At 39.0% G+C, this 20,632-nt stretch overlaps 1 protein-coding gene across 1 annotated transcript in view; it reads right to left on the bottom strand.

Moving 5' to 3' along the window:
- Spidr (scaffold protein involved in DNA repair) overlaps positions 1–20,632 on the bottom strand; it is a 270,432-nt gene that overhangs the window by 222,791 nt on the left and 27,009 nt on the right. Inside the window, exons 4-5 of the mRNA XM_028778256.1 lie at positions 16,723–16,899; positions 9,100–9,263 (exon numbers count right to left, since the gene is read on the bottom strand). Of these exons, the coding sequence (XP_028634089.1) occupies positions 9,100–9,263; positions 16,723–16,899 (341 nt within the window). The remainder of the gene's footprint in view (positions 1–9,099; positions 9,264–16,722; positions 16,900–20,632) is intronic.

The following is a 20,632-nucleotide window of genomic DNA, read 5'->3' as shown; positions in this document are numbered from 1 at the left end:
CCTAGAGGAACAACGGCACTCAGAGCAGCAGGAGATCCCCTGAACTCAGAGGAGTTGAGGACCTGGACTCCGAGGGGCTCTAACATGCCCAGGATTATAGGATTTCAGGATCCCAGAGGCAACCTGAGTCCCAGGAGCTCTTACACCCAGGATCTCAGAATCACACAATCACAGAGGCAGTTGGACTCTAAGGAGTTCTGACACAACCAAGATAAAAGGAAAGACAGGCTCCAGTCAGAGACACTGAGTGCGGTTAGCACTAGAGATAACCAGATGACGAAAGGTAAGTGCAGGAACATAAGCAACAGAAACCAAGGTTACCTGGCTTCATCAGAACCCAGTTCTCTAACCATAGCAAGTCATGGAAACCCCATGACATCAAAAAAGCAAGATTGAGAGTTAAAATCTTCTATGTTGATAATGGAGGAATTTAAGAAGGACATAAATAACTCCCTTAAAGGAATGCAGGAGAATACAGATAAACAGGTAGAAGTCCTTAAAGAGGAAACACAAAAATCATTTAAAGAATTACAAGAAAACACAAACAAACATGGGAAGGAATGAAAAAAGACCATTTCTAAATGGTCTAAAAATGGAAATAGAAACAATAAAGAAATCACAAAGGGAGACTACCCTGACGACAGGAAACCTCGGAAAAAGATCAGGAATCATAGACCCAAGCATCATAAACAGAATACAAGAGATAGAAGAAAGAATCTCATGTGCAGAAGATACCATGGAAAACATTGACACAACACTCAAAATGCAAAATGCAAAATGCTCCTAACCCAAAAAATCTAGGAAATCCAGATCACAATGACAAGACCAAACCTAAGGATAATAGGTATAAAGGAAAGTGAAGATTCCCAACTTAAAGGGCCAGTAAATATCTTCAACAAAATTATAGAGGAAAACTTCCCTAACCTAAAGAACAAGATGCCCATGAACATATAAAAAGCTTACAAAACTCCAAATAGACTAGACCAGAAAAGAAATTCCTCCCGCCACATAATAATAAAAACATCAAATGCACAAAAACAAAGAAACAATACTAAAAGCAGTAAGGGGAAAAGGTCAAGTAACATAGAAAGGCAGACCTACAAGAATTACATCAGACTTCTCACCAGAGACTATAAGAGTCAGATGATCCTCGACTGACATCATACAGACCCTAAGAGAACACAAATGCCACTCCAGACTACTATACTCAGCAAAACTCTCAATTACTATAGATGGAGAAACCAAGATACTCCATGAAAAAAAGCAAATTTACATAATATCTTTCCACTAATCCAGCCCTAAAGGATAATAGATGGAAAATTCCATCACAAGGAGGGAAACTACAACCTACAAAAAGCAAGAAAGTAATCTTTCAACATACGCAAAAGAAGATAACTATACAAACATAATTCCACCTCTAGTAACAAAAATAACAGGAAGAAATAATCACTTTTCCTTAATAGCTCTAAACATCAATGGACTCAATTCCCCAATTTAAAAAAAAAATAGACTAACAGAATGGATACGTAAAGAGGACCCAGTAGTTTGCTGCATACAGGAAATGCACCTCAGTGACAAAGACAGACACTATCTCAGAGTAAAAGGTTAGAAAACAATTTTCCAAGCAAATGGTCCCAAGAAACAAACTGGAGTAGCCATTCTAATATCAAATAAAATCGATTTTCAACCAAAAGTTATCAAAACAGATAAGGAAGGATACTTCATACTCATCAAAGGAAAAATCTACCAAGATGAACTCTCAATTCTGAATATTTATGCTCCAAATGCAAGGGCACCCACATTCATAAAAGAAGCCTTATTAAAGCTCAAAGCACACATTGCACCTCACACAATAATGGGGGGGGGGACTTCAACACCCCACTGTCAGCAATGGACAGATCATGGAAACAGAAACGAAACACAGACACAGTGAAATTAAGAGAAGTTATGAACCAAATTGATTTAACAGATATCTATAGAACATTTCATCCTAAAACACAAGAATATATCTTTCTCTCAGCACTTCATGGTACCTACTCCAAAAAAGACCATATAAGTGGTCACAAAACAGGCCTCTACAGATACAAAAAGATTGAAATAATCCCTTGCATCCTATCAGATCACCATGGACTAAGGGTGGTCTTCAACAATAACAAAAACAATGGAAAGCCCACGTATATGTGGAAACTGAACAACGCTCTACTCAATGATAACTTGGTCAGGAAAGAAATTAAAGACTTTAGAATTTAATGAAAATGAGGACACATCATACCAAAACTTACGAGACACAATGAAAGCAGTGTTAAGAGGAAAACTCATAGCTCCAAGTGCCTACAAAAAGAAACTGGAGAGAGCATACACTAGCAACTTGACAACACAGCTGAAAGCTCTAGATCAAAAAGAAGCAAATACACCCAAGAGGAGTAGAGGGCAGGAAATAATCAAACTCAGGGCTGAAATCAATCAAGTAGAAACAAAAAGAACTATACAAAGTATCAATAAAACCAGGAGCTAGTTCTTTGAGAAAATCAACATGATAGATAAACCCTTAACCAGACTAACCAGAGGGCACAAAGACAGTATCCAAATTAATAAAATCAGAACTCAAAAGGGAGACATAACAAAAGACCGAGGAAATTCAAAAAATCATCAGATCCTACTACAAAAGCCTATACTCAACACAATTGGAAAATTTGGATTTAATGGACAATTTTCTACACAGAAATCAGTTACCAAAGTTAAATCTGGAACAGATAAACCATCTAAACAGTCCCATAACCCCTAAAGAAATAGCAGCATTCATTAAAAGTCTCCCCACCAAAAAAAGCCAGGGACCACATGGTTTTAGTGCAGAATTCTATCAGACCTTCAAAGAAGATCTAACAATACCAATTCTCTTCAAACTATTCCACAAAATAGAAACAGAAGGAACACTACCCAAGTCCTTCTATGAAGGATGAGCATAACAGCAATAAGGATATCTTAGTCATAAAGAATATGACTTACTATCTAAAAGTACCAATAATATATATAAGTGTGTATATGTATATATCTAACATATATAATTTAAATTAAAATTTCCCATCTTGGCTGATAATGCTTCCCACAGGTGCCATAGAATATCTAACAAAAACCCCAACACCAAGCATGAGAAGCCCCCCTTTTGAGTTTTTGGTCAGGGTTGTCCAAGAGACTCCAAAACGTTACAGGCTATTGCCATTGCCCTTGGTTGCCTCCCAGAAGTTAAAACTGAGTCTCTATTGCTGAAGACACTACTTATTTTAGACATAGGACTCAGAAGATTCGAGTTGGCTCTTACCTGAAAGCCTCCTCCTTCTTGAGGACTAGCTTTCAGAGTAACAGAAGGTTCCAAAGGAGGGAAGCACTCAATAGTCCTAGCCATCTACAGCACCTAACAACCATAATAACAACCAGCATGACACAGTAACGGTAAGGGCTCAATAGCTGTATGCACACTTCAGCAATAATCAGTAGCTCTATACTTACGGCCTACTCAACAAAAGGAAAATATTGCCTGGCACTACTAGAAACCTACCCAACTACACGGGGCTCTGTGTTGCCATATGTCTTAGAGGAGAATCTACAAACACTACTTTACTAAACCAGAATAATCTCTTAACTATATTCTAAATATCCATCTTTATATCCACAGGTAAGTTGTATTTCTCACCCTTCATCAAGAAGACTTCTATTTGCAAAAGATGGAGGCCATTACAGAAAACAAGCAATCAAAGTGTAGTTGTAGACCCCAGTCCTAACTGATTCTACAATACAACTTCTGTACCTAAGGCTCAGGGGTCATTGCAGAAAAAGGGATGGAAAGATTATAAGGGCCAGAGGATCAGGGACTTCGCTGTGGGATTACAAGAAGCTAAACCCATGAGGTCTCAACAACACAGCTGCCTAAAGATGACCTGGAGGATGATACCAATGAACAACAATGACACTAATGTGGAAGGGGAAAAGCTCAGGAGGCCTCAACCCTAGACAAGAAACTACAGGCAATTAAGGAATTAGGAGACACACAACTTTACAGAGTAGAATCCACTCTAACAAGTACACACATTAGGGTGGGAAAAAAGTCTTCAACACAAGAAGACAGATAATATTTAAACTATGATGGGATGAAAACAGAAATCAGTAACAGGAATTAACAGAAAAGCATGACATATGAAAATTAAACAACAGTCTCCAGAATGGGCCAAAGGAAACTTGGAACAAAAATCTCTTAGGACAAAAAAATGAAAACAACAAAATCTATGAGATACAGAAACAAACAGATCAAATCCCACTTCCACTAATAGGGAACTTTACAGCAGTAAATACAGAGATACAAGATAAAAAAGATCAGTGAGATGTTCACACAGTCATTGCTTGTTGCCAAACCTGTCCACCTAAAGTCAATCCCAGGGTCCATGTGGTACCAGCAGAGACAACTCTCACAGCTTGTCCTCTGACCTCCATGCAAGCACCATAGCATGCACACACTTACCACCTGACACATAGCCACACAAAATAAATAAATAAATAAATAAATAAATAAATAAATACTACAGAAACAAAAGAAGGAAGGAATAAAGAGAGAAAAAAGAAAGAGATAAAAGAAGGCAGGAAAAGAAAGGAGGCCACCAAGCAGGCTAGCCAATAAGCTGTTTTGTGGCAACAATCCCAGCACTAAACAGATAAACCTGGGGTATAATGAAAACTATGATAATGAGGAAGGAGACCATAGAAGAGAAAGATAATATGAGCATGAGGGTAAAAAAGGGAGGAGGATCAGTCCCTGCCAAGTGTCTGGGCTATTCCTGTAATTCTAGAAAATAGTGGATGCACACACATGAAATTGCAAGTTTGAGGTTGGGCTGTGTTATATAGCAAGCCCCAGGCCTTTGAGATCTTGTCTCAACAAAAGAAAACAAACTTTAAAAAGAAAAAGCAAAGCAAAATTAAAGCCAAGATAGAAGGGAGACTCAGTGGAAGAACACTAACCGAGCACATATATAGTCCTGGGTTTCATGCTATACAATAAAGGAGAGAAAAAAAAAAAGATTTCAGACAGACAACCTAATAGCATCTTGAAGGAACTAAAACAAGAAAAATAAAAATCTGAGCCCAAAATGAATAGAAGGAAAGAAAGAAATAATAATGAAGATTAGGATGAAATAAATAAAATAGACCAGAAAAGCAGAAAAGAGCAACCAAACCAAGCTCCTGCTCCTCCCCACCCCTGACTCCCACAGGAGGAGAAGATGAACTAAGGAACAGGAAATACTAAGGGAAAGGAATGAAAGAGGAACCATTACAATAGATACCACACAAACAAAAAACAGACGATGAAGAAGTACAGACCAGTCCATTATTTAACTCAGAAGAAATTCATAAGCAATCACAACCTACCAACACTTAATCATGAAAATAAAAAGTCTAGATAGATCAGCAAAGGAAAGTGATTTAGCAATTACAACAAATACCATTTAAGAAAAGTCCAAGATTTATGGTTTCCAGGATTTATGGCTTCCATGCTGAACTCTACCAATCGTTTTGAGAATAAAAAAATCAACCTAGGTCTGGTGTTTGCATGCCTTAAATCCCAGAGCATAGAAGGAAAAGGTAGGTGATCTCTGTGAGTCTGCAGCTAGCTGGTCTTCATAGTAAATTCCAGGCAAACCAGAGCTACAAAGTGAGACCTTGTCTCAAAAAACAAAACAAAACAAAACAAAAACAAAAACAAACCTAGTATCAATCCTTTCCAAATTATCCCATAGTAAAACAGACTCAGCATCCTGAATTGAAAAATTCAAAAATACAAGTTCCAAAATATGAAATGTTCTGAGTGCCTGACAGGATACCCTAAGTGGGAAACTGAACATTTGATCTCATGTGTTGAATTATAGTTAAAAGCCAGGCATACTTTAAGCACTGTATAAATTTCCTTCAGTCTTTGTGTTCATGATTATATGCCAAGTATAACTGAACTCATGTTTAGCCTTCATTAACTCATCCAAGAAAACTCTTTATATATGTGTGTCTTAGTTATTAGGGTTTTACTGATGTGAATAGACACCACAACCAAGGTAACTCTTATAAGGACAACATTTAATTGGGGCTGGCTTACAAGTCCAGAGGTTCAGTCCATTATCATCAAGGTGGAACATGACAACACCCAGGCGGGCATGATGCAGGAAGAGCTGAGAGTTCTACATCTTGTTCAGAAGGCAAACAGGAGAAGACTGTTTTCCAGGCAGCTAGGACAAGGATCTTAAAGCCCACATCCACAGTGACACACTTCCTCGAACAAGGCCATACCTATTCCACCAAGGCCACACAACCAAATAGTGGCACTCCCTAGACCAAGCATATTCAAACCACCATAATATGCAAATAGTCCAAAAGCTCTAAAATCCAAAATACATTTTATCTAAAACAACAACCTCAGACAAAGGATACTAAACCTATTTTGCCTTCATATGTAGCTGATTTATTTCAGTTAGCAGATGTCCCCTAAGCTTATCAATGTTACTACAAACTCAAAATTCCTTTCTTTTTAAAGGATGAACAATATTAATTACAAATTCATAACACATCTTATCTTCCCACTCATTCATGCCTGTATGTCTACGGTTGCCTCTACATCTTGCTATGATGAATAATTCTACAACAACATGGTAGTTAGTTTTTGTCAACTTGACCCAAAACTAGATATACCTGGAAAGAGGTATTTAAGAGTCTCAATTTAAAAATTGGACTCATCAGACTATTCTGGACATGTCTGTCTGTAGGGTATTTTCTTAATTGCTAACTAATGTGGGGGATGATCCAGCCCACTTTAGAGGATGCTATTTCTAAGCATGTGAACCTGGGAATGGTAACCAAGCAAGCCAGGAGAGCAACCCATTAGGACCCTTTTCTCTGGCAAGATGGCTCCATGATTAAGAGCATACTGCAGAGGACCAGAGTTTGGTTTCTATCGCCCATACTGAGTGGCTCACTATCTACTATAAATCCAACTCCAGGAGACGTTGATAACCTCTCCTTCTAGCCTCTGTGAGCACCCGCAAGCATGTTCACATATGTGCATACACATATATACGCATACAAATAATACTTCTTTTTAAAAACAAAATGAAATATTACCTCATAGTTGTTCAAACAGCTGCTATAAAAACATACTAAGAATTGTATACTTCAGTGGATACTACTATACTGGCATACATAGGTTACAAAGCATATATGTCTCTCCCACAACCAAAATACAAAAGATGACAAATATTGATCTTGGTGGCCTTCAGGACTGTAGGAGGAGCTAAGGTGGGAGGAATAAGGAGAGGAAGAGGAAGAGAAGGAAGAGGAGGAGCTAGGAGAGAGGAACGAGAGAGAGAGAGAGAGAGAGAGAGAGAGAGAGAGAGAGAGAGAGAGAGAGAGAAGGAGGAACATGGAGATGGATGTTCACATGTCTGTAGCAGTCAAAGGTAGTTGGTATATCTAGGTTGGGTATTGGGTTATACTTCTGAATGTGTGGGCATCTTGTTACTGATCATTACCAAATATATAAGCCTTTGGATAATTTAAGCATTAGAGTCTCATTTTCCTACTGGGCCCGCGTGGATGGCGGGATGATTTGGGCAATGCCCAGCCTTGCAGAGACAGCATGGAAGATTGGCAGAGCCATCTCTCACACTGACGTCTCATGGGTGGCAGGGCTGGTGTTTCTGGCTGGCCGTTTCTAGCTGTGGCGCACACATGGCCTCCACCCGAGAAACATGGCAGCTGAGCTAGGCAGAGCCGCAGCAGGTTAGATAGTTGGTTTGACTGGCAGCTGATTTAAATATTTACCTCAACAGAGGACTTCCCAAAACATGTTCATTCCATTCACCAGAATCTTGACAAATATCAAACAAAACATCATACCAAGCCACACCAGAATCAAATTGTTCAAACATAGCAATAAAAAATATCTTAGAAGATCAAGAAGGAGAATACTTCAGGCTTATTGACAACAACTCAAGATAAAGGACAATAAAAGCATGCTTTCAAAGCTTTAAAAGAAAACCATTTTCAACCTAAAAGTCTATATAAGTTTTGAGTCAGTTGATGTATTATGTAAGCATCTCCCTTCCCTATCCTCCCCTTTTCCCTCCTTCTCCTCCCCATTTCTCTCTCTCAAACTATGCAACCCAAACTGGCTTTCAAACTCATAATGTTCCTGCTTCAGCTCCCTCAGTGCCAAGATTACAGATGTAAATTATCACACTCCTGATAACATTGTCAGATATGACAAAACTCAACCAATTATTCTCTCTGAATTGTTTTTCTGAGGCTATTGAAAACTATGTCTAACCAAAATTAAGGTAAAAACTAAGAAAATACTTAAGTACACAGAGCTCCATGAAGGATTACCGGTCATAAATAAAGTCCTGGAATGATGGGTGACAGTGTCTGGGTAGGAAAATGCTCTGCAGGCTCTTGTGCCACACATTCGTCTCCTGTGCCAACATAATTCTGTGACATTCTGAAATAACTGGGGTTAAGCCCAGCTGAAGGAAGCAGATGGCTAAGGCCATGCTTCCTAAGGTGACAGCAAGTAGTTAAGCCCTTTCTGTTACTATGTGGCACCATGATGTTCTGCTCAAATACATGGGGCCATGCAACCTCTGAGATGGTGAATCAAAATAAATCCTTCCACCCTTAAGCTGTTATCTTAGAGTTTTGGTCACAGCTTCTAAAAATAACTGATAGTAATGGTGAAGAGAGACAATAGAGTGACAACATCCACAACTAGTGAGAATATAATATTCAAATTCTAGCTAGGAGTTAGGAGGTTGCAGGCTAGAGTTCTCTAAGAAAATAGAACAGAAAAAAATCCCTATTGTGTCTAAACACCTTAAACAACACAGACAAACAATGGGGACACAAGGGATCAAGAAGCTCAATATGGGAAAAGCCTATCACTTTAGAGACAGGAGTGAGGAATAATATGATCGAGCAATGGTTACTAGCAAATGGTCTTTGAAAAGATGGGAGTAACATTTAACAAATGTTCTAAGGACAATAATAGATTTCTAAACAATCTGTTCTTACCTCAGGGGACTCACGTAGCCTGTCATCAATTGTCAGAGAATGACCACTTGCACAAGAAGCACAATCCGAGATGTCCAGGGCCCCCTCATCATCTTCATACTCATTAGGCCTAGCAGGATCTTCTGTGTCACTGTTAATCTCCCAGTCAATAACCTGTACTTCATCTAAAAAGATACATTTTTACTCTTATTAATTTTATATCCCTTTAATATTTATTTTACAAACATATTCTCAGTGGTTGGTGTGCCCATAGCACAGGATGGGATGATTTCTACAAATCCAACAGTGAAAACTATTCAATTCTCTCTCTGATCACAGTTCTTCCCAACTCTTACCGGACCTCAAATATAAGTGAACAAGTATTTATTCAATTGTTTTTGAATCCTTATAGTTTCTCCAGCATGCTCAAGAAAATAAGATATATATTAATTCTCCTCTCTTAAACATCCTGATGTTTTCTGAATTAATATAATGAAGAAATACCTCTTTATAAATATACAGAAAGCTGCCTCATTCTTCTACATAATTCAGCAGTCTAGGCTATCAATGATCCATGATTTATTTATATAGTCCATTGTGAAAAAAATAACTTTCAGGACCTATAGTGATGGCTCAGTAGTCAGGAGTACTGACTGCTCCTGCAGAGGACCTAGTTTCTATTCCTGGTACCTACATGGTTCCAAAAAAAAAGTCTGTAATTCCTTGTTGTGGTAATTATTTAAAACGGCCTCTGGCCAAGCCAACTATCTAAGCTGCAGCTCTGCCTAGCCCAGCCACCATGTTTCTTGGCCTGAGGCCACGTTCACACTGTAGCTAGAACCAGCCCTGCCACCCTCAAAAAACGCCAGCGTGAGAGATGGCTCTGCCAATCTTCCATGCTGTCTCCACAAGGCAGGGCATTGCCCAGACCATTCCGCCATCCATACGGGCCCAGTAAGAGAATGAGACTCTAATTCTTATAGATTAATCAAAGGCTTTATATGTTTGATAATGATTAATAACAAGATGCCCATACAAAGAGAATTGTATCCCAATTGGCTAACCTAATTATAAGTTTATAAGCTGTTCCCCATGAGTGCTCTCCACACCTGTGTGGTTCTCCATCCTCCTACATCTCTGCCCTCTCTAGCTCCTCCTCTTCCTTTTTTCTCTTCCTTCCCAACTCCTCCTCTTCCTCTCCTTACTCCTCCCACCTTAGCTCCTCCTACAATTCCTTCTCCAAAAGGATCTAATGCCCTCTTTTGGCTTCCACAGGTATTGCATGCATGTGGTCAACAAACATATGTATACATAAAATAAAAATAAATCCTTCTGGTTTCCATCTGCACAGGAGCTGTCCCTGTGCCACAGTTCTCCATACCTAAATCCCACCAGGAGATTGGTCTAAGGAACTGGTCTCCGAAGAGTGCTGACACCTGAGAGCACAGGTGAGTCCATCACTTCTGCTCAAATTTCTGGCCCAAGAGGGACCCCATCCAGAGTCATCAAAACACAGGAACCAAGGAAGAGCTGAGGACAGGATCCTCCCAGTTTCTGTCTGCACCCTGTAGCTTACCCTGTGCCACAGTTCTCTATATCCAAATTCCTCCCAGAGAAAACTGGTCTACCAGGAGTGCTGACAGACAGGCTTGCAGGAGGGACAAGCCACAGTCAGAGACAGCAAGATCAGTTAACACCAGAGATAAACAAATGTCGAGAGGCAAGGGCAAGAACATAATCAACAGAAACCAAGGCTACTTGGCATCATTAGAACCCAGTTCTCCCACCACAGCAAGCCCTAAATACCCCAACACACTGGAAAGGCAAGACTCAAAAAATCACATCTCATAATGATGATAGAGGACTTTAAGAAGGACATAAATAGCTCCCTTTAAAAAATACAAGAGAACACAGGTAAACAAGTAGAAGCCATTGAAGAAGAAACACAAAAATCCGTTTAAGAATTACAGGAAGACACAACCAAACAGGTGAAGGAACTGAACAAAACCATCCAGGATCTAAAAATAGAAATAGAAACAATAAAGAAATAACAAAGAGAGACAACCCTAAAGATAAAAAACCTAGGAAAGAGATCAGGAATCATAGATGCAAGCATCACCAACAGACTACAAGAGATAGAAGAAAGAATCTCAGGTACAGAAGATACCATGGAAAACATTGACACAACACTCAAAGAAAATGCAAAATGCGAAAAGCTCCTAACCCAAAAAAAATCTAGGAAATCCAGGACACAATGAGAAGACCAAATCTAAGGATAATAGGTATAGAAGACAGCAAAGATTCCTAACTTAAAGGGCCAGTAAATATCTTCAACAAAATTATAAAAGAAAACTTCCCTAACCTAAAGAAAGAGATGCCCATAAACATACAGGAAGCCTACAGAACTTCAAATAGACTGCACCAGAAAAAAAATTCTTCCCATCACATAATAGTCAAAACACAAAATCAAAAAATCAAAGAAAAACTATTAAAAGCAATAGGGGAAAAGGTCTAGTAACATAGAAAGGCAGACATCAGAATTTCACCAGGCTTCTCAACAGACTATGGAAGCTAGAAGATCCTGGGCAGATGTCACACAGACCCTAAGAGAACACAAATGCCAGCCCAGGCTACTATACCCAGAAAAACTCTCAATTACCATAGATGGAAAAGCCAAGATATTCCATGACAAAACCAAATTTACACAATATCTTTTCACAAATCCAGCCCTACAAAGGATAATAGAGGGAAAACTCCAACACAAGGAGGGAAACTACACTCAAGAAAAGGCAAGAAAGTAATCTTCTTTCAACAAACAGAAAAGAACATAGCCATACAAACATAATTCCACCTCTAACAACAAAAATAACAGAAAGCAACAATCACTTTTCCTTAATATCTCTTAACATCAATGGACTCAATTCCCTAATAAAATGACATAGACTAACAGAATGAATACATAAAGAGGACCCAGCAGTTTGCTGCATAGAGGAAACACACCTCAGTGACAAAGACAGACACTACCTCACAGTAAAAGGCAGGAAAACAATTTTCCAAGCAAATGGTCCCAAGAAACAAGCTGGAGTAGCCATTCTAATATCCAATAAAATCGACATTCTACCAAAAGTTACAAAGAACTCAAGAAGTTAGACTCCAGAGAACCAAATAATCTTATTTAAAAATGGGAAACAGAGCTAAACAGAGAATTCTCAACTGAGGAAACAAAAATGGCTGAGAGGGACCTAAAGAAATGTTCAACATCCTTAGTCACCAGGGAAATGCAAATCAAAAGGACCCTGAGATTCCACTTCATACCAGTCAGAATGCCTAAAATCAAAGACCCAGATGACTGGTAAGGATGGAGGGACACTCCTCCATTGCTGGTGGAATTGCAGTCTGGTACAACCACTCTGGAAATCAGTCTGTCAGTTCCTCAGAAAATTGAACCTGAGGACCCAGCTATACCACTCTTGGGCATATACCCAGAAGATGCTCCAACATATAACAAGGACATATGCTCAACTATGTTCATAGCAGCCATATTTATAATAGCCAGAAGCTGGAAAGAACCCAAATGTCCCTCAACAGAGGAATGGATACAGAAAATGTGGTACATTTACACAATGAAATACTACACAGCTATTAAAAAAAATGACTTCACGAAATTCGCAGGCAAATTAATGGATCTAGAAAATATCATCTTGTGTGAGATAACTCAGGCACAAAAGAGCCCACATGGTATGTACTCACTGATAAGTGGATATTAAGCAAAGAGCATTGAATACCCACGATACAACCATATGAAACTCGAGAGGAAGGAGACCAAAGAGTGGATGCTTCAGTCTTATTTAGAAGGGGGAACAAAATAATCAAGGGAAGCAGAGGGTTGGAGGGACTTGGAAGGAAGAGGGGAGGGAGAGGTGGAAAAGAGAGGCAGAATCAGGTATGGGAGGAGATGGAGGAGATATACAGAAAATCAGGAAATTGAACAGAGGTATGTAGCAACGGGGGCGTGGGGAACTTGGGGTACCAAACAGAAAGTCCCCGATGTCAGGAAAGCAAGAGCCATCCAGAAACCCACAGAGATGACATTAGCTGAAATACCCCACAAAGGGGAGGGAGAACCTGTCAAAACTATATCCAGAGGTTGTTAGATTTGGCCCCCCAGTTGAGGGATGGGACCACCTACCTATCTCCAAAATTTTAACCCAGAATTGTTCCTGTCTAAAGGAAATACAGGGACAAAGAGTGGAGCAGAGACTGGAGGAAAGGCCATCCAGAGACTGCCACACCTGGGGATCCATCCCACACACAGACACCAAACCCAGACACTATTTCTGATGCCAAGAAGTGCTTGCTGACTAGAGCCTGATACAGCTGTCTCCTGAGAGGCTCTGTCAGATCCTGAAAAATACAGATGTGGATGCTCACAGCCAACCATCGGACCAATGGAGAAGTCAGGGGGAAGGACTGAAAGAGCTGAAGTTGCCTTATCTGGCATCAATGGGAGGGGAGGCCCTTGGTCCTGGCTTGATGCCCTAGTGTAGAGGGCATCACCGCTAGGGCGGTGAGACAGGAGAAGGTGGGTAGGTGGAGGAGCACCCTCATAGAAGCAGGGTAAAGGAGAATGGAAGAGGGGCTTTGCAGAGGAGAAATCAGGAAAGGGGATAAGATTTGAAATGTAAATAAATATAATATCCAATTTTTAAAAAAAGAAAAAGAAAAATCTGAAAAAATAAATTTTTTAAATTAAAAGAAATAACTTCACAATTTTATTCCAGAAATACCTTTCATCAATGGAAACAAACTAGCTTAGTTTCATTTCACCCCATAAATATGATCTCATTATAACTTTAGAAAATTTTAAGACAAAATGTTAAATTATGCATATATATAATACTAAATATACTAAATCTAATCTGCTAAGCCTATATAAGTGAAAGTTGTTATCACCGATAAGCTAAACTGTAAGGTATGATATATAACATACATCTTTCCTACAGTTCAAAGTACAAGTACTCAGAGAGCTAAAATAATGGCTCTCACTCAGTGGAAGAGCATCATTTTCTTCCACTGAAAGGAATTAATAGCTCATTACCAATGTACCAGATTTAGTACTTGACTAGAAGTTAAAATCTTAAAGAAAAAATATAATAAAGTTATAGTACATGAGGCTGAAGGGATGGCTCAACAACAATCATGTGCCCTTTTATAGTCCAAATCTTCTTTTAATAAATTGAAGACATCTCACAGATCATGAAATAGAGTATATATAAGAAAATAAAATATTTAATTCCCAGCTTTGTGTCTTAGACAAAATAAAATCTTGATATCTGTAGTATCGATCATCTATTAAAGGTTTAAAAGAATTAAAGGAAGGAATAGGGTGAAGGGAGAGCCGAGAGATGAGACACTCCAACAGCTGTGTGCATGAATTCAGACTCGGCAGATCAGCTTTATAAGAAAGTCAATCAAAGGGCTGGAGAGATGGCTCAGCGGTTAAGAGCACTGACTGCTCTTCCAGAGGTCCTGAGTTCTATTCCCAGCAACCACACAGTGGCTCACAACCATCTGTAGTGGGATCTGATGCCCTCTACTGGTGTGTCTGAAGATAGTTACAGTATACTCAAATAAATAAATAAATAAATAAATCTTTTTTTAAAAAAAAGTCAACCATGTTCCATATTCTCACAGTTTAAGTGTTCTGATTTTTAATTTATCAACCAGTGTGTGAGGATGCACATACACATGCGTGTACATATATGGAGAGGTCAGAAGTCAGAGTCAGGTATCAATCGTCCCTACATGACTTTCAACCTTGTATTTTGAGGTTCTCTTCCTAAGCAGGATGAGTTGACTAACTAGCCCGTTTGTAAGCACTCAAGATCTTCCTTTCTCTTCCATTTCAATGTGTCCAGCTTTTAAAAACAAAACAAAACAAACAAACCAACAAACAAAAACCATGGCTGCTGGAGATGGAGATCAAGTCCTCACACTTTTGCAGCAACACTTTACTGATGGAGGCATTTCCCCAGCCCCTAGTTTTTATTTTATGGAACAATATCTCAATATAGAATCAAGCTTGGTTGGGATGCCATAAGTAGGCCAAGCTGGCTCACCTAGGCATCTTGAGAGCTGACCCCACCCCTAGCCAGCTGCAGTACTCAGAAAAGTGAGGCCAGCCCAGAGAGAGAGAGAGAGAGAGAGAGAGAGAGAGAGAGAGAGAGAGAGAGAGAGAGAGAGAGAGAGAGAGAGAGAGAGAGAGAGAGACCCTCTACAGCCCCTCAGCCCCTCCCACCTGGGGCCTTGGGGCCATAAGAGCAAGAGAGCTGGCCCTGCCCCTCACCTGAGCAGCACAGTAGAGCTGACTCTGGTGGTGGGGTTGCCAGTGAGCTGGCTCCAGGGTCACGAGAGTGAGAGAACTGGTCCTGCCCCTTACCAGTTGCAACACTTGGGAGAGTGGGCCCTACACCTCATCTGGGCAGCAAAGTAGAGCTGGTCCTAGTTTTGGGGGTTATGAGTAAGCTAGCAATGAAGGCATGAGATCAGGAAAGCTGACCCTGCCCCTTGCTGGGTCAGGCATTGAATGAGCTAGCCAGAGTAGAGCTAAAGGCTCTGCCTAGTGGTGTAGGTGCAGGAGAGCTGGTGGGCTGGACAGCTCATATGCCTCTCAGGCCCAGTTCCGGGCCTTTGAGTTGGCCCTCCTCAACACCTACCTCATCAATGAACTGCTGGACTGTGTGAAGGGGCTGGTCCTACAGATCCAAAACTACAGGATCTCCACAACACAGGGCAACAACAAGATATCCAAGAGGTGTCCTAGTGAAGTTCCAGATAGTGTAGCAGAAGCCAGAGGCCTGCTACCAGACCAATGAGACATTGCAATGAACACTGTAAGCAAAGAAGTGTAGACAAAAGTGTATACTGTGAAACATACTGTGACACACCACAGCTTTCACAATGAGATAATTTTTTTTTTTTGATGTGGGAGTTCAAAAGGGTAAAGGGCGAGTAAAAGGGGACAGAAAGATGAATGGAATTGGGGAACATGATGTGAAATTCCCAAAGAACTAATAAAATGGTTTTATTTAAAAAAAAAATGGAAATGAGGTGGAATTCACAAGAAAATCTCAGTCTGTGATGATTACATTTTTTTTTGTCCAGTAGTTTAAATATTCTTCGCACTACAAAATAGTAACATTTCAAAGATATTGCTGATACTTGAAAAATCAATCTCAACTAGGTTTTAAGTAGCATCCATAGACTTACTCTTTTTGAGCTTGAAGGACTTCAAGTTATTAATTACTGATCAGTAACTATCACCTGATTTTTTCCCATAAGAATTATGAGCTGCATTTCTAAGGCATAGCTACAATTATAAGATAAAATTCATACTTTTTACATTTCTAAATTAAACACAAGAAAGAATGCAAAAAAAAAGCAAAAACAAAATAAGAAGTCACTGTAATATATATTTTTTTAAAGTTGTTATGAGAAGTATTATGCAAGAAAATATTTATAAAGGACTAGATATAAATGAACTCATAATTTATAATAAATAAATAAATTCATAATAAATACATAAAACTATTACTGAATCCAATAATTAACAGAAACTAGACTTCCTACAAAACCAGCAATTACCTTCAGTGTCTCCGTCTTCTGGACATGAGACAGTCCTGTCACAAAGCCTGTCAGCTCTAGGGCCATGCCCACCATCTCTCTGTAGCTCAGGGAGTGTCTTATCTTCATCTGAGAAGTCGCTTTCACTTGAACTCCATGTTATATTTGCAAGCTGACTAGCACTCTTACTTGTAGTTTCTGTTGCAGAAAAATAAAAGACAAGTTCAGCTGATAATTGTTATTCATCAGAATGAGATTTTATGCATATTTTCCTTTTGTTTTGTGTTTTGGTTTTTGGGTTTTTGAGACAAGATTTATTTGTGTAGCTTTGGCTGTCCTGGAACTCACTCTGTAGATCAGGCTGGCCTCAAATTCAGAGATCTGCCTGCCTATGACTTGAGTGCAGGGCTAAGATTAAAGGCCTGGATTTTATACATATTATTACATATTATTTAGACAAAGCCACAAGCATGAAAACTCTACAGACAATGAAAACAACATAGTGTTAGATCTTCCTAAACAATGTTCCATGAACAGCTCCACAAGGAGTCTCTGAACTGAAGCCAAAGACAAAAGCTGAAGATCAGTTATTAAAAAAAAAAAGAAAGAGAAAAACAACCACGAATACAGTCAGACCCTAAACATTATTTACAAAAATATGCTCCTTATATTTTCCAGATCTCATAAAAATATTTGTTCATCAATCAATGAAATTAATGTGGTTGATGCTTTTTTGGTTGGTTGGTTGGTTGGTTGATTTTTATTTTGGAGAATTTTGTTGTTATTGTTTTTTAAATTTTTATCATGAAATTCTTACTAATAGGCTACTGTAAACTAATTTTTAAAACTACTAATTCTAGGAAGTGCTTTACATACCTTTCCCCATTGACCTCTATTCATAAATCTTTTATGTCTTTATCTTGGCTTAGCTGTCACCATGTTATATATAAAGTACATTGGTACAAACTTTGAGCCTTTCAGAATATATTGTATATCATCTATATAATAAAAAAAGATATTGTGAGTCAAGTATGTTCTAGCCTAGGGAAATTATCTCAAAAGAACATTTTGTAATTAAATACATGTAGCAACTCATTTAATATTTAGTTTTCTTCCAAAGCTGAATATACTACAACTACAAAAATATACATTAACCATATTTATTGAAAGAAACATACCTTTTTCTATATATATCTTAAAAATTAAATATAGATTGATATAAATATAAGAGCATCAGCACTAAGAGAAATATATAATGCTGAACTACTATCAAAAGGTATTGCAAAAAGATATCTATGGTTTAGGCTACAAGACAGTCATAAAGTTTAAGGAAACATTTTGGGGTATTTTATTTTTCATTCATATAGAAAAAGATCACTGGCTATGGAAGTAGCTCAATGTTTAGACAGTTTGTCTAAAGCCCAGGAAACCCTGAGTTTAAATCCTCAGAACCCTCTGTTGGAACACAGTGGTGCATACCTGCTATCCCAGCACTCAAGAGGTAGAGGCAAGAGGATCAGAAGTTCAAGGTCAGCCTCAGCTACACATTCAGCATCAGCTTGAGTTACATGAGACCCTGTCTCAAAAGAAGGGAAAAGAAAATGTAAAGGAAAATGAAATGATAATATGGGTTAGAATGTCTAGTCTCTGGATCACAGAAAGTTACTCCACTACACAGAATTCTGGGCAAGCCCACGTCCAGCTTTTTACGTCATCAGACACAACAGCAAGTGTTGGTATCACCTAATATAATAACCAAAAAAAACCCTCAATCATATTTCCATTTCCCAAATGTACAATCCAAGATGTAAGCATTTAGCTTATTTTCCCAAGACCAGTGAAGACAGAAAGATCTCTGAAATCACAAGCCTTCACTCTTCTATCCACCCCAGGGAGATGGGATGATGAGAGCAACAAAGTCAGTGGTACCTGCTGCACATACCCACTCTTCTCCACTACAATTCACACTATGTTTACTAGTAGCATTACACATAGATAAAAATCCCTAGCTTTGGGCTGGAAAGATGTCTCAGTGTTTAAGAACACTGGCTGCTCTTCCAGAGGGCCTGAGTTCAATTCCTAGCAATGACATAGTGGCTTACAACCATTATAATGTGATCTGATGCCCTCTTCTGGCATGTAAATGTACATGCAGATAGAGCACTCATATACATAAAATGAATAAATCTTGAAAAAAATTCCCTAACTTCATCAAATCATCTTTAGTGGAGATAACCCTATGTGACAGGTTCTAGCCAAGGTTCTGAAAAAGGTCTATCTTCCCAAAGAAGCCAAAGTTCATTGCCTAAAAAACCCCTAGCACCAACCTTAGCCTCAAGCATTTAGTCTAAAATACCAAGCTGCCACCTTTCACCCAGGAAAACCAATCCCATATTAATATTACAGAGCTCAAAACAGCTGGATTCTCTGGATGTCTTGTTGCAAAGATAACATCAATCCCTAATTTTGGGGAATAGAGTTTCCTTGTATTTGTAGTTAGAAAGCACCAAAACTAATTCACTAAGCAAAAATCAGTTTGTAGCAGTAGTTCCTATAGAATAAATCATATGTTTATTTTCCATATGAAAATGTTTTGTGGCACTAGAAGTCAAACAAGAGCATTTGTTTATTTATTTATTCATTATTTCTCTGGTGTTCTAAACCTGAGCTATCCTACTAGATCAATAGTTCCCAAACTTTCTAATGCTATGACCCTGTAATACAGTTCATCATGTTGTGGTGACCCTAAATAGAAATTTATTTTTGTTGCTACTTCACAACTGTGATTTTGCTAGTTATGAGTTGTAAAGTAAATATCTGTCTTTTCCAGTGGTCTTAGGTGACCTCATGTAGGGGTCATTCACTCAAAAGGGGTCACGACCTACAGGTTGAAAACTGCTGAATTAGATTCTATGATTAAAATAAACCCAGTAAGAGGTAATGGTGACACAGAAATTGTGACAGTGAACACGCAGTGACTGGTCCAGCTTGACACCCATGACACAAGAGGGAACCCACTGCCTCAAGGACCAGGAACCAGAGACTAGATAGCCCAGAGACAAGAGCCTCATATAACAGTCATCAGAGAGGCTCCATCTAGCAATTGATGGAAACAGAGGCAGAGACCCACAGTCAAACATTGGGTGGACCTCAGTGAGTCCTGAAGATGAGGAAAAAGAAGGATTATAGGAGCCAGAGAGGTCAACGATACCATAAGAAAATGCACAGAATCAACTACCCAGGTCCACATAGGCACATAGAGCATGAATTGACAATCAGGGAGCCTCCATGGGTCTGACCTAGGCCTTCTGCATATATGCTATGTGGTGTGTAGCTTAGTCTTCTTCTGGAACTCCTAACAGTGAAAGCAGGGGCTGTCTCTTGATTCCATTGCCTGCTTTCGGGACTCTTTTCTTCCTACTGGGTGGCCTCTCCCAGCCTTAATATGAAGGCAGGTATTATAACTTGACATGCCATGTTTGGTTAATGTCCCTGGGAGGCCGGACCTTTTCTGAAGGAAAACAGAAAAGGAGTAGATGGGGGTTGGAGGGAGAGACAGGAAAAAGAGGAGAAAGGGAAACTGTGGTCAGGATATAATATATGAGTAAGTTATATATTATAAAGAATAGATTAAAAATTATTAAAAAAAAAAAGTAAGCCCAGTAAGGGTACTCAAAATGTAAGCAGTCACCAGCAACACCAGAAAAACTGGGTAGATTGTGATGGAGATGAATCAAAAATACCTTTTATGTTCATTGCTTTTAACCCTGAATACGCAAATTATCCAAACTGTGACAGTTTAAAAACATTTTTTAAAAAACCACTGAAAAATAGTCTTAAGCTCATCATCAATAAATCAACATGTTAGGTTCGGGGAATTTAGTGAGGTGGTAGAAGGCTCGTGTACAAGTCTAAGGACTCCAGAGTTCTG

This window comes from Grammomys surdaster, unplaced genomic scaffold (assembly GCF_004785775.1).
Source record: "Grammomys surdaster isolate TR1022 unplaced genomic scaffold, NIH_TR_1.0 331, whole genome shotgun sequence".
Lineage (NCBI taxonomy): Eukaryota > Metazoa > Chordata > Mammalia > Rodentia > Muridae > Grammomys > Grammomys surdaster.
Note: the sequence above shows the minus strand (reverse complement) of the source record. Positions and strands in the feature narration are given on the sequence as shown.